Raw genomic sequence first — 14,973 nt, forward strand, 5'->3', positions numbered from 1 at the left:
GTATTATATTTGTGCTGTATTTGTTGTATTTTTGTTGTATTTTTGTATTATATTTGTGCTGTATTTGTTGTATTTTTGTTGTATTTTGTATTATATTTGTGCTGTATTTGTTGTATTTTTGTTGTATTTTGTATTATATTTGTGCTGTATTTGTTGTTTTTTTGTTGTATTTTGTATTATATTTGTGCTGTATTTGTTGTATTTTTGTTGTATTTTGTATTATATTTTTTTTGTATTGTATTTGTATTGTATTTTCAGACACAAAGTGCCCTGATTTGATGAAGATGGTCCGATCCGGTATCGTACGAGAAACATTCCTTCTGTACTGAAATGTCCTGTAATTGTACCGCCCCCCTTATATTGTACCGCGCTGCGCAGACTGTTGGCGCCATAAATCCCGTATAATAATCATTTTCACGCTTCTCCCTACGAATCATTTTGGAAATCTGTGTGATAACTGTCAGATCATCGATTCAAAGTCGTATTTTTCATACAATTCTGATTGAGTGTTGTAGGCTTTTGACTGGAGGAAGCCCCCCTCCCCTCCAGCCCCCCCCCCCTCTGACTCGCCCCCCTCCGACTCGCCCCCCTCCCATCCAGCCCCCCCCCCTCCGACTCGCCCCCCTCCCATCCAGCTCACTCCCCCCTTCCCTCCAGCTCGCCCCCTCCTCCCTGTTTTGCGTGTTTCCTCTATCATCAGGAAGACAGCCCAGCTCTCAGTGTTTTGACTGTTGAATACAGAGATTCCTGGACTCTTCTCCTCCAAGGGCCCCACAGGAGACTGCAGGGCCACACTACAGGCCAGGATCCACGTTGTCGAGTCGCTCTGCTGTCCTCCCATGGTACATTTCTTAAAGGTGCTCTGCCCTCTGTGTTATTGGGTGAGTAAAAGATGACCCCCCCATCCTTCATGTATTGGTTTTTTGTATGGAGGGACCTGTATAATGGTGGACACTGGGGGGGGGGGGGGTGGACACTGCAGGGGGGGGCCACCAGTGACCATCAATGGACACATGACTCACCATACACTGCATCTTCAAACCAGGGTCCATCTGCAGGACAAATCAATATCTCGTCATACGCCATGCATTGACCAACTACCAGAGCCGGGTAATTAGATTGTCAGCTCCTGTAGGACAGAGATGGTTGCATGACTTGCTGTGGACTAACAGAAGCAACTGCAGGAGATCACCCCCCCCCCCCCCCCCAGGAACCGAACCTGCCATTCCGGTACCCTCATTTATATTTTATGAGCTGTCAGAGACAAGCAGATCCCTCACCCAGAACCATGGATGGTGACATCAGTCCATCCTGACCTCAACTGATCGCCACTGGGACCCCCAACAGGTATACACAGAGAAGGACCTCTCAAAGGTTGGCTGAAGAAAGGGTCTTCGTTCAGCCATTTCCTGTTGTAGGGTGACAACACCCTGTCCCTGCCTCCCAATTGCAGCCAATTGCATCTCCTAAACTCCAAACTTTAACCAACGGCTATCATGGCAAAAAGAGAAAACTCTGCCTCTGCTTCAAAAACATGTCGTCTTCTCTTTCAGCAGAACATCCATTCGGTGGAGAATGTCTTTGCTGGACTCCACGTATCTCAGCAGCATCAAAGGAGCACAGGCCTTCATCAGCATGGACCCCAACCTGCTACGTGAGTAGATGATGGACTGACATGGGGCTGTATATAAAGGTGAACCATGGCACAGCATGTGACTGGTATGGGGGCTCAGAATCAGCTGAGCTGCACCATGACCGTTCCAGGCCACCATCAAATTATGGACATAGTGGACATGGACATAGCAGAGCATTCCCTTCTTACGTCACCCCTTCTCCATTCACTCATATTCTTACACCTTCTGGCTGTGTTTGCAGACCATCACACCTACACTAGATTGCCAAAAGTATTGGGCCGCCGGCCTTTCCCCACACATGAACTTTATTGGCCTCCCAGTCTTAGTCCGTAGGGTTCAATATTGAGTTGGCCCCGCCCTTTCCACACACATGACCTATGATGGCCCCCCAGTCTTAGTCCGTAGGGTTCAATATTGAGTTGGCCCCGCCCTTTCCACACACATGACCTATAATGGCCCCCCAGTCTTAGTCCGTAGAGTTTAATATTGAGTTGGCCCGCCCTTTCCACACACATGACCTTTAATGGCCCCCCAGTCTTAGTCCGTAGGGTTCAATATTGAGTTGGCCCCGCCCTTTGCAGCTATAACAGCTTCAACTCTTCTGGGAAGGCCCCCCACAAGGTTTAGGAGGGTGTCTATGGGAAGGTTGGACCATTCTTCCAGAAGCACATTTGTCAGGTCAGGCACTGATGTCGGGGGAGGAGGCCTGGCTCGCAGTCTCCGCTCTAATTCATCCCAAAGGTGTTCTATGGGGTTGAGGTCAGGACTCTGTGCAGGACAGTCAAGTTCCTCCACCCCAAACTGGCTCCTCCATGTCTTTATGGACCTTGCTTTGTACACTGGTGGGCAGTCATGTTGGAACAGGAAGGGGCCATCCCCAAACTCTTCCCACAAAGTTGGGAGCATGAAATTGTCCAAAATGTCGCCTTAAGAGTTTCCTTCGCTGGAACTAGGGGGCCAAGCCCAACCCCTGAGGAACACCCCCACACCATAATCCCCCTTCCCCCAAACTTTACACTTGGCACAATGCAGTCAGGCAAGTACCGTTCTCCTGGCAACCGCCAAACCCAGACATGTCCATCAGATTGCCAGACAGAGAAGCATGATTGGTCACTCCAGAGAACACGTCTCTATTGCTCTAGAGTCCAGTGGCGGTGTGCTTTACACCACGGCATCCGACGCTTTGCATTGCACTTGGTGATGGAAGGCTTGGATGCAGCTGCTCGGCCATGGAAACCCATTCCATGAAGCTCTCTACGCACTGTTGTTGGGCTCATCTGAAGGCAACACCAAGTTTGGAGGTCTTTAGCTATTGACTCTGCAGACAGTTGGCGACTTCTGCGCACTGTGCGCTGCAGCATGTGCTGACCCCGCCCTGTCATGTGACGTGGCCTACCACTTGGTGGCTGAGTGGCTGTTGTTCCCAGTGGCTTCCACTTTGTTATAATCCCACTAACAGTTGAGCGTGGAATATTTAGTAGCCAGGAAATGTCACGGATGGACTTATTGCCCAGGTGGCCACCTATCACGGGACCACGCTTGGAGTCACTGAGCTCCTGAGAGCGACCCATTCTTTCACCAATGTTTGTAGAAGCCGTCTGCATGCCTAGGGGCTTGATTGTATACACCTGTGTCCATGGAGGGGATTGGGACACCTGAATCACATGATATGGAGGGGATTGGAACACCTGAATCACATGATTGGGAGGGGATTGGAACACCTGAATCACATGATTGGGAGGGGATTGGAACACCTGAATCCCATGATATGGAGGGGATTGGAACACCTGAATCACATGATATGGAGGGGATTGGAACACCTGAATCACATGATATGGAGGGGATTGGAACATCGGAATCACATGATATGGAGGGGATTGGAACACCTGAATCACATGATATGGAGGGGATTGGAACATCGGAATCACATGATATGGAGGGGATTGGAACACCTGAATCACATGATATGGAGGGGATTGGAACACCTGAATCACATGATTGGGAGGAGATTGGAACACCTGAATCACATGAGATGGAGGGGATTGGAACATCGGAATCACATGAGATGGAGGGGATTGGAACACCTGAATCACATGATATGGAGGGGATTGGAACACCTGAATCACATGATTTAGAGGGCGGGGACAATACTTTGGGCAATATTGTGTATATAAGCTTGTAGGACATCCCAAATCTAAATCCATGGCTGTTTTTATGGAGTTATTGCCCCGTCCCATGGCTATTAATATGAAGTTGCTCCCCCCTCCCTATGACCATTATTATTTAGCCGCCCCCGCCATTACACATATTTTGATCTTGCTGGACATCCCATTCCAAAGTCATGGCCATTAATATGGAGTAGCCCCCCTCCCTCCATGGCCATTAATATGAAGTTGCTTTTCCTCTATGGCCATTAATATGGAGTAGCCCCCCCCTCCCTAGGACCATTAATATGGAGTAGCCCCCCCCTCCCTATGACCATTAATATGGAGTAGCCCGCCTCCCTATGACCATTAATATGGAGTTGCCCCCCTCCATATGGCTATCAATATGGAGTTGCCCCCTTCTTATGGCCATGACTATGGAGTGTCCATTAATAAGGTGTTTTGTTACTAAGACAGTACCCACTCATCAGGGGGGGGAGGGTGGGGGCTTTCCACAAGATCACAAGACATTGAAGGGTGTCCGTGAGAATTTGTGCCCATCTGTGAGATCAGATACTGATGTTGGATAAGAAGATCTGGCTCATATGTTGGGCGCCAAAAAAAACAAAACTTGGCTTACAGTGGGCGTTATAATTCATCCCAAAGGTGTTCAGTAGGGTTGAGGTCAGGGCTCTGTGCAGGACACTCAAGTTCCTCCACTCCAAACTGGTCAAACCATGTCTTTATGAAACTGACTCCATTCTTCTAGGAAGGCTTCCTACACAATTTTGGAGTGTCTGTGGGAATGTGTGCCCGTTCAGCCAACATAGCATTGGTGAGGTCTGTATTAATGTTGGATGAGAAGACCTGGCTCACAACCCATTTCATTCCAACTGGGAGGGTGTCTATGGGAAGGTTGGACCATTCGGGGGAGGAGGCCTGGCTCGCAGTCTCTGCTCCAATTCATCCCAAAGGTGTTCTATGGGGTTGAGGTCAGGGCTTTGCGCAGGACACTCCAGTTCCTCCACACCAAGCTGGTCATCCATGTCTTTATGGAGCTGGCTTTGTACACAGGGGACAGTCATGTGGGAACAGAAAAGGGTCTCTTCACCAAACTGGTCATCCATGTCTTTATGGAGCTGGCTTTGTACACAGGGGACAGTCATGTGGGAACAGAAAAGGGTCTTCACCAAACTGGTCATCCATGTCTTTATGGAGCTGGCTTTGTACACAGGGGACAGTCATGTGGGAACAGAAAAGGGTCTTCACCAAACTGGTCATCCATGTCTTTATGGAGCTGGCTGTACACAGGGGACAGTCATGTGGGAACAGAAAAGGGTCTTCACCAAACTGGTCATCCATGTCTTTATGGAGCTGGCTTTGTACACAGGGGACAGTCATGTGGGAACAGAAAAGGGTCTTCACCAAACTGGTCATCCATGTCTTTATGGAGCTGGCTTTGTACACAGGGGACAGTCATGTGGGAACAGAAAAGGGTCTTCACCAAACTGGTCATCCATGTCTTTATGGAGCTGGCTTTGTACACAGGGGACAGTCATGTGGGAACAGAAAAGGGTCTTCACCAAACTGGTCATCCATGTCTTTATGGAGCTGGCTTTGTACACAGGGGACAGTCATGTGGGAACAGAAAAGGGTCTCTTCACCAAACTGGTCATCCATGTCTTTATGGAGGTGGCTTTGTACACAGGGGACAGTCATGTGGGAACAGAAAAGGGTCTTCACCAAACTGGTCATCCATGTCTTTATGGAGCTGGCTGTACACAGGGGACAGTCGTGGGAACAGAAAAGGGTCTTCACCAAACTGGTCATCCATGTCTTTATGGAGCTGGCTGTACACAGGGGACAGTCGTGGGAACAGAAAAGGGTCTTCACCAAACTGGTCATCCATGTCTTTATGGAGCTGGCTGTACACAGGGGACAGTCGTGGGAACAGAAAAGGGTCTTCACCAAACTGGTCATCCATGTCTTTATGGAGCTGGCTTTGTACACAGGGGACAGTCATGTGGGAACAGAAAAGGGTCTCTTCACCAAACTGGTCATCCATGTCTTTATGGAGCTGGCTGTACACAGGGGACAGTCATGTGGGAACAGAAAAGGGTCTTCACCAAACTACCACAAGGTTGGAAGAGCACTATGGTCTCTAATGTCTTTGTATGATGGAGTACTAAGAGGACCCTTCACTGGAGACACCTGTCCTCCATCATTGGAGAGGTGACTACATACTTATAATGTATATCTAGTTCCATTTACGCGTCTTAACTGTCCCAAAGTTTGAACCTTCACAATGGCAGGACTTCAGAAGTCTACGTGGGGTGTAGTGGAAATACAGACACAGTATGGTGGGTAGAGAAGGACTCTGGGGAAATCAGGGTGGGAATTAACCAACCAAGTCTTGAGTTTGCATGTGAGAATATTACAAGTTATCCAAACCTAATGACATCTCCATGTTTGGATGGTGCAGGATTTCCGGAGGTCGTTCTAGAAAGGATCCAGATAAAGATAGAGGATGACCCATCGCCTTCCATCAATACAGACGGTGAGTTCCTTCGCATGATAATCAGCGATCAGAATTTGGAACTAATGGTGGATCATTCCATGTTGATTTGTGACAGATTTGCATAGATAGCACCTGGTGGGAAAAGTCAAACATGGTCAGACATCGCAGGATCGTAAATTGCAGCTTTCTGCTAGAATAAATTCCCGGCTTCAGCTTGAAGACCATGAGAGCAGATACTGGGACAAGGCCGGGGAGGTCAGTCTGCGATGTCCTTCAACAACTAAATACAAGACCCTCTCCTTACCCTCACAACATGGAAAAGTGACCCAAAGAGTGCCTGTCATGACTGGAATTGGGGCCGCCATACTCAGAAATGCTGGTTACCTGGCTTCTTACCACACATAAGTCCCTCATCTCAGGGCTGGGGCAAAGGGTGGGCAGGTGGGGCAGCTGCCGTGGGCACTGTGATACCAGGTGAAGGGGGGAACCATGAGGATATTGGGGGAAGGGGATTTGTGTTGGGAGGGGGAATTTAGGGGGCAGCACAGGGTAAGAATTGGTCTAGAATGGGACATTTTTGGGAGGTGTGCTAAGCGTGGTGATTTGGGGGGGGATTTGCGTTGGGAGGGTGGAAGAGGATTAGTGCTAGGAGGGGAGATTTGCGTTGGGAGGGTGGAAGAGGATTAGTGATAGGAGGGGGGATTTGCGTTGGGAGGGTGGAAGAGGATTAGTGATAGGAGGGGGGATTTGGGGGGATTTGCGTTGGGAGGGTGGAAGAGGATTAGTGCTAGGAGGGGGGATTTGTGTTGGTAGGGTGGAAGAGGATTAGTGCTAGGGGGGGGATTTGGGGGGGATTTGCGTTGGGAGGGTGGAAGAGGATTAGTGCTAGGGGGGGGATTTGGGGGGGATTTGCGCTGGGAGGGTGGAAGAGGATTACTGCTAGGGGGGGGATTTGGGGGGGATTTGCGTTGGGAGGGTGGAAGAGGATTAGTGCTTGGAGGGGGGATTTGCGTTGGGAGGGTGGAAGAGGATTAGTGATAGGAGAGGGAATTTGGGGGGATTTGCGTTGGGAGGGTGGAAGAGGATTAGTGCTAGGAGGGGGGATTTGTGTTGGGAGGGTGGAAGAGGATTAGTGCTAGGAGGGGGGAATTGCATTGGGAAGGTGGAAGAGGATTAGTGCTAGGAGGGGGGATTTGCATTGGGAGGGTGGAAGAGGATTAGTGCTAGGAGGGGGGAATTGCATTGGGAAGGTGGAAGAGGATTAGTGCTAGGAGGGGGGATTTGGGGTGGATTTGCGTTGGGAAGGTGGAAGAGGATTAGTGCTAGGAGGGGGGATTTGCATTGGGAAGGTGGAAGAGGATTACTGCTAGGAGGGGGGATTTGCGGGGGATTTGCGTTGGGAAGGTGGAAGAGGATTAGTGCTAGGAGGGGGGATTTGCATTAGGAAGGTGGAAGAGGATTAGTGCTAGGAGGGGGGATTTGCGTTGGGAGGGTGGAAGAGGATTAGTGCTAGGAGGGGGGATTTGCGGGGGATTTGCGTTGGGAAGGTGGAAGAGGATTAGTGCTAGGAGGGGGGATTTGGGGTGGATTTGCGTTGGGAGGGTGGAAGAGGATTAGTGCTAGGAAGGGGGATTTGTGTTGGGAGGGTGGAAGAGGATTAGTGCTAGGAGGGGGGATTTGCACTGGGAGGGTGGAAGAGGATTAGTACTAGGAGGGGGGATTTGGGGTGGATTTGCGTTGGGAAGGTGGAAGAGGATTAGTGCTAGGAGGGGGGATTTGCATTGGGAGGGTGGAAGAGGATTAGTGCTAGGAGGGGGGGATTTGGGGTGGATTTGCATTGGGAGGGTGGAAGAGGATTAGTGCTAGGAGGGGGGATTTGCGTTGGGAAGGTGGAAGAGGATTAGTGCTAGGAGGGGGGAATTGCATTGGGAAGGTGGAAGAGGATTAGTGCTAGGAGGGGGGGATTTGGGGTGGATTTGCGTTGGGAAGGTGGAAGAGGATTAGTGCTAGGAGGGGGGATTTGGGGGGATTTGCATTGGGAGGGTGGAAGAGGATTAGTGCTAAGAGGGGGGATTTGGGGGGGATTTGCGTTGGGAGGGTGGAAGAGGATTAGTGCTAGGAGGGGGGATTTGTGTTGGTAGGGTGGAAGAGGATTAGTGCTAGGGGGGGGATTTGGGGGGGATTTGCGTTGGGAGGGTGGAAGAGGATTAGTGCTAGGGGGGGGATTTGGGGGGGATTTGCGCTGGGAGGGTGGAAGAGGATTACTGCTAGGGGGGGGATTTGGGGGGGATTTGCGTTGGGAGGGTGGAAGAGGATTAGTGCTTGGAGGGGGGATTTGCGTTGGGAGGGTGGAAGAGGATTAGTGATAGGAGAGGGAATTTGGGGGGATTTGCGTTGGGAGGGTGGAAGAGGATTAGTGCTAGGAGGGGGGATTTGTGTTGGGAGGGTGGAAGAGGATTAGTGCTAGGAGGGGGGAATTGCATTGGGAAGGTGGAAGAGGATTAGTGCTAGGAGGGGGGATTTGCATTGGGAGGGTGGAAGAGGATTAGTGCTAGGAGGGGGGAATTGCATTGGGAAGGTGGAAGAGGATTAGTGCTAGGAGGGGGGATTTGGGGTGGATTTGCGTTGGGAAGGTGGAAGAGGATTAGTGCTAGGAGGGGGGATTTGCATTGGGAAGGTGGAAGAGGATTACTGCTAGGAGGGGGGATTTGCGGGGGATTTGCGTTGGGAAGGTGGAAGAGGATTAGTGCTAGGAGGGGGGATTTGCATTAGGAAGGTGGAAGAGGATTAGTGCTAGGAGGGGGGATTTGCGTTGGGAGGGTGGAAGAGGATTAGTGCTAGGAGGGGGGATTTGCGGGGGATTTGCGTTGGGAAGGTGGAAGAGGATTAGTGCTAGGAGGGGGGATTTGGGGTGGATTTGCGTTGGGAGGGTGGAAGAGGATTAGTGCTAGGAAGGGGGATTTGTGTTGGGAGGGTGGAAGAGGATTAGTGCTAGGAGGGGGGATTTGCACTGGGAGGGTGGAAGAGGATTAGTACTAGGAGGGGGGATTTGGGGTGGATTTGCGTTGGGAAGGTGGAAGAGGATTAGTGCTAGGAGGGGGGATTTGCATTGGGAGGGTGGAAGAGGATTAGTGCTAGGAGGGGGGGATTTGGGGTGGATTTGCATTGGGAGGGTGGAAGAGGATTAGTGCTAGGAGGGGGGATTTGCGTTGGGAAGGTGGAAGAGGATTAGTGCTAGGAGGGGGGAATTGCATTGGGAAGGTGGAAGAGGATTAGTGCTAGGAGGGGGGGATTTGGGGTGGATTTGCGTTGGGAAGGTGGAAGAGGATTAGTGCTAGGAGGGGGGATTTGGGGGGATTTGCATTGGGAGGGTGGAAGAGGATTAGTGCTAAGAGGGGGGATTTGGGGGGGATTTGCGTTGGGAGGGTGGAAGAGGATTAGTGCTAGGAGGGGGGATTTGCGTTGGGAGGGTGGAAGAGGATTAGTGCTAGGAGGGGGGATTTGCGTTGGGAGGGTGGAAGAGGATTAGTGCTAGGAGGGGGGATTTGCGTTGGGAGGGTGGAAGAGGATTAGTGCTAGGAGGGGGGATTTGGGGGGATTTGCATTGGGAAGGTGGAAGAGGATTACTGCTAGGAGGGGGGATTTGCGGGGGATTTGCGTTGGGAAGGTGGAAGAGGATTAGTGCTAGGAGGGGGGATTTGCATTAGGAAGGTGGAAGAGGATTAGTGCTAGGAGGGGGGATTTGGGGTGGATTTGCGTTGGGAGGGTGGAAGAGGATTAGTGCTAGGAGGGGGGATTTGCGTTGGGAGGGTGGAAGAGGATTAGTGCTAGGAGGGGGGATTTGGGGTGGATTTGCGTTGGGAAGGTGGAAGAGGATTAGTGCTAGGAGGGGGGATTTGCGTTGGGAGGGTGGAAGAGGATTAGTGCTAGGAGGGGGGATTTGCGGGGGATTTGCGTTGGGAAGGTGGAAGAGGATTAGTGCTAGGAGGGGGGATTTGGGGTGGATTTGCGTTGGGAGGGTGGAAGAGGATTAGTGCTAGGAAGGGGGATTTGTGTTGGGAGGGTGGAAGAGGATTAGTGCTAGGAGGGGGGATTTGCACTGGGAGGGTGGAAGAGGATTAGTACTAGGAGGGGGGATTTGGGGTGGATTTGCGTTGGGAAGGTGGAAGAGGATTAGTGCTAGGAGGGGGGATTTGCATTGGGAGGGTGGAAGAGGATTAGTGCTAGGAGGGGGGAATTGCATTGGGAAGGTGGAAGAGGATTAGTGCTAGGAGGGGGGGATTTGGGGTGGATTTGCGTTGGGAAGGTGGAAGAGGATTAGTGCTAGGAGGGGGGATTTGCGTTGGGAGGGTGGAAGAGGATTAGTGCTAGGAGGGGGGATTTGGGGGGATTTGCATTGGGAAGGTGGGAGAGGATTAGTGCTAGGAGGGGGGATTTGCGGGGGATTTGCGTTGGGAAGGTGGAAGAGGATTAGTGCTAGGAGGGGGGATTTGTGTTGGGAGGGTGGAAGAGGATTAGTGCTAGGAGGGGGGATTTGCACTGGGAGGGTGGAAGAGGATTAGTACTAGGAGGGGGGATTTGGGGTGGATTTGCGTTGGGAGGGTGGAAGAGGATTAGTGCTAGGAAGGGGGATTTGCGTTGGGAGGGTGGAAGAGGATTAGTGCTAAGAGGGGGGATTTGCATTGGGAGGGTGGAAGAGGATTAGTGCTAGGAGGGGGGATTTGCGTTGGGAAGGTGGAAGAGGATTAGTGCTAGGAGGGGGGGATTTGGGGTGGATTTGCGTTGGGAAGGTGGAAGAGGATTAGTGCTAGGAGTGGGGATTTGCGTTGGGAGGGTGGAAGAGGATTAGTGCTAAGAGGGGGGATTTGGGTGGGATTTGCGTTGGGAGGGTGGGAGAGGATTAGTGCTAGGAGGGGGGATTTGGGGGGGATTTGCGTTGGGAGGGTGGAAGAGGATTAGTGCTAGGAGGGGGGATTTGGGGGGGGGATTTGCGTTGGGAGGGTGGGAGAGGATTAGCGCTAGGAGGGGGGATTTGTGTTGGTAGGGTGGAAGAGGATTAGTGCTAGGAGGGGGGATTTGGGGGGGATTTGCATTGGGAGGGTGGGAGAGGATTAGTTCTAGGAGGGGGGATTTGGGGAGATTTGCATTGGGAAGGTGGAAGAGGATTAGTGCTAGGAGGGGGGAATTGCATTGGGAAGGTGGAAGAGGATTAGTGCTAGGAGGGGGGGATTTGGGGTGGATTTGCGTTGGGAAGGTGGAAGAGGATTAGTGCTAGGAGGGGGGATTTGCGTTGGGAGGGTGGAAGAGGATTAGTGCTAGGAGGGGGGATTTGGGGGGATTTGCATTGGGAAGGTGGGAGAGGATTAGTGCTAGGAGGGGGGATTTGCGGGGGATTTGCGTTGGGAAGGTGGAAGAGGATTAGTGCTAGGAGGGGGGATTTGTGTTGGGAGGGTGGAAGAGGATTAGTGCTAGGAGGGGGGATTTGCACTGGGAGGGTGGAAGAGGATTAGTACTAGGAGGGGGGATTTGGGGTGGATTTGCGTTGGGAGGGTGGAAGAGGATTAGTGCTAGGAAGGGGGATTTGCGTTGGGAGGGTGGAAGAGGATTAGTGCTAAGAGGGGGGATTTGCATTGGGAGGGTGGAAGAGGATTAGTGCTAGGAGGGGGGATTTGCGTTGGGAAGGTGGAAGAGGATTAGTGCTAGGAGGGGGGGATTTGGGGTGGATTTGCGTTGGGAAGGTGGAAGAGGATTAGTGCTAGGAGGGGGGATTTGCGTTGGGAGGGTGGAAGAGGATTAGTGCTAAGAGGGGGGATTTGGGTGGGATTTGCGTTGGGAGGGTGGGAGAGGATTAGTGCTAGGAGGGGGGATTTGGGGGGGATTTGCGTTGGGAGGGTGGAAGAGGATTAGTGCTAGGAGGGGGGATTTGGGGGGGGGATTTGCGTTGGGAGGGTGGGAGAGGATTAGCGCTAGGAGGGGGGATTTGTGTTGGTAGGGTGGAAGAGGATTAGTTCTAGGAGGGGGGATTTGGGGGGATTTGCATTGGGAAGGTGGAAGAGGATTAGTGCTAGGAGGGGGGATTTGGGGGGATTTGCATTGGGAGGGTGGGAGAGGATTAGCGCTAGGAGGGGGGATTTGGGGGGGATTTGCGTTGGGAGGGTGGGAGAGGATTAGTTCTAGGAGGGGGGATTTGGGGTGGGTTGCAGTAGAAAAGGTGATATGGTAGAGAGGGGAAAGGATTTGTGCTTGAAGGGGACATTTTTTGGGGGGTGGAGGGAATTGTGTTAGTAGGGATGATTGGGGGGGATTTTTGCTAGAATGGGGGATTGGGGGGGATTCATGCTGGGAGATGGGATTTGGAGTGGGGGAAGAGGATTTGTGCTCAATGAAATTTATTGCCTGATTTTTTTTTTTGGGGGGGGGGGGTTCTGGTGGGAGGCGATATTTATAATGCTCTTACATCTTTGGGGGGGGGGGGTTCTGGTGGGAGGCGATATTTATAATGCTCTTACATCTTTGGGGGGGGGGGGGGTGTTCTGGTGGGAGGCGATATTTATAATGCTCTTACATCTTTGGGGGGGGGGGGTTCTGGTGGGAGGCGATATTTATAATGCTCTTACATCTTTGGGGGGGGGGGGGGTTCTGGTGGGAGGCGATATTTATAATGCTCTTACATCTTTGGGGGGGGGGGGGTGTTCTGGTGGGAGGCGATATTTATAATGCTCTTACATCTTTGGGGGGGGGGGGGGTTCTGGTGGGAGGCGATATTTATAATGCTCTTACATCTTTGGGGGGGGGGGGGGTTCTGGTGGGAGGCGATATTTATAATGCTCTTACATCTTTGGGGGGGGGGGGGTTCTGGTGGGAGGCGATATTTATAATGCTCTTACATCTCTGGGGGGGGGGGGGTTCTGGTGGGAGGCGATATTTATAATGCTCTTACATCTTTGGGGGGGGGGGGGTGTTCTGGTGGGAGGCGATATTTATAATGCTCTTACATCTTTGGGGGGGGGGGGGGTTCTGGTGGGAGGCGATATTTATAATGCTCTTACATCTTTGGGGGGGGGGGGGGTGTTCTGGTGGGAGGCGATATTTATAATGCTCTTACATCTTTGGGGGGGGGGGGGGGGTTCTGGTGGGAGGCGATATTTATAATGCTCTTACATCTTTGGGGGGGGGTGTTCTGGTGGGAGGCGATATTTATAATGCTCTTACATCTTTGGGGGGGGGGGGTGTTCTGGTGGGAGGCGATATTTATAATGCTCTTACATCTTTGGGGGGGGGGGGGTTCTGGTGGGAGGCGATATTTATAATGCTCTTACATCTTTGGGGGGGGGGGATGTGGCATGTCCCTGGTCTCTAGGTGACGGTGTCCCGGCACTAGGTGAGGATTAGTGGGGTCTGATTGCCGACGTTTCGGCCAGTCCTTGGGAGCCGACTATAGTTGTGTTTCTTCCATTGGTACTTACTGTATACAATAGCTTCCCTCTTCCACTGTCAGTTGTTAAGGAAGCTGGGGGTGCCGGCACCAGCCGCGTCCTTAGCAACCAGCGATGTTACCCAGCCTCCATTCATTCTTTATAAAGGGGACTTCCAGATTCCAATGTGACCCCCAAAACCACCAGGCCAGGGTTGTGGGAAAGTTGCCCTTGTCCTGATCATCATGGAGATGTGGTCTTTAACAGGAGCCCACCCTCCTTCCCCGGAAAGGTACCTCCAATGTTGTGGGCGTGTGGCCTGGTACAGTTTGGGGGGGTTGCATGGCTGCATGTTCTGATAAGGGTCCAGTATGGATATTTAGGGGATCCCTCTACTCTTTTTTTTTTTTTTGCATTCCCCCTTCACATCCATACCAAATATCAAGGATAAGGGTCTGGTGTGATGGGGGCTGGTAGTGACACCAAGGATAAGGGTCTGGTGTGAGGGGGGCTGGTAGTGACACCAAGGATAAGGGTCTGGTGTGAGGGCAGCTGGTAGTGACACCAAGGATAAGGGTCTGGTGTGATGGTGGCTGGTAGTGACACCAACGATAAGGGTCTGGTGTGATGGTGGCTGGTAGTGACACCAAGGATAAGGGTCTGGTGTGATGGTGGCTGGTAGTGACACCAAGGATAAGGGTCTGGTGTGAGGGCGGCTGGTAGTGACACCAAGGATAAGGGTCTGGTGTGATGGTGGCTGGTAGTGACACCAAGGATAAGGGTCTGGTGTGAGGGGGGCTGGTAGTGACACCAAGGATAAGGGTCTGGTGTGAGGGTGGCTGGTAGTGACACCAAGGATAAGGGTCTGGTGTGAGGGGGGCTGGTAGTGACACCAAGGATAAGGGTCTGGTGTGAGGGGGGCTGGTGGTGACATCAAGGATAAGGGTCTGGTGTGATGGTGGCTGGTAGTGACACCAAGGATAAGGGTCTGGTGTGATGGTGGCTGGTAGTGACACCAAGGATAAGGGTCTGGTGTGATGGTGGCTGGTAGTGACACCAAGGATAAGGGTCTGGTGTGAGGGCGGCTGGTAGTGACACCAAGGATAAGGGTCTGGTGTGATGGTGGCTGGTAGTGACACCAAGGATAAGGGTCTGGTGTGAGGGGGGCTGGTAGTGACACCAAGGATAAGGGTCTGGTGTGAGGGCGGCTGGTAGTGACACCAAGGATAAGGGTCTGGTGTGATGGGGGCTGGTGGTGACAC

General features: G+C 51.9%; 1 protein-coding gene across 3 annotated transcripts in view; it reads left to right on the top strand.

Moving 5' to 3' along the window:
* Nucleotides 1-646: 646 nt before the first annotated feature.
* The window catches only part of LOC149428544 (uncharacterized), a 39,681-nt gene continuing 25,354 nt past the window's right edge, over nucleotides 647-14,973 (top strand). For 2 of the 3 annotated variants that reach the window (XR_016310716.1, XM_089667282.1), the window contains exons 1-3: nucleotides 647-881; nucleotides 1,554-1,654; nucleotides 6,261-6,335. Coding sequence is in view for 2 of the 3 variants with exons in the window: in XM_089667282.1 (XP_089523408.1) it covers nucleotides 1,576-1,654; nucleotides 6,261-6,335 (154 nt within the window). In the remaining variant the exon portion in view is untranslated. The remainder of the gene's footprint in view (nucleotides 882-1,553; nucleotides 1,655-6,260; nucleotides 6,336-14,973) is intronic. The other variant, XM_089667283.1, reaches the window with a different exon arrangement.

This window comes from Staurois parvus, unplaced genomic scaffold (assembly GCF_062004578.1).
Source record: "Staurois parvus isolate SC_StPar_1 unplaced genomic scaffold, SC_StPar_1.0 ptg003146l, whole genome shotgun sequence".
Lineage (NCBI taxonomy): Eukaryota > Metazoa > Chordata > Amphibia > Anura > Ranidae > Staurois > Staurois parvus.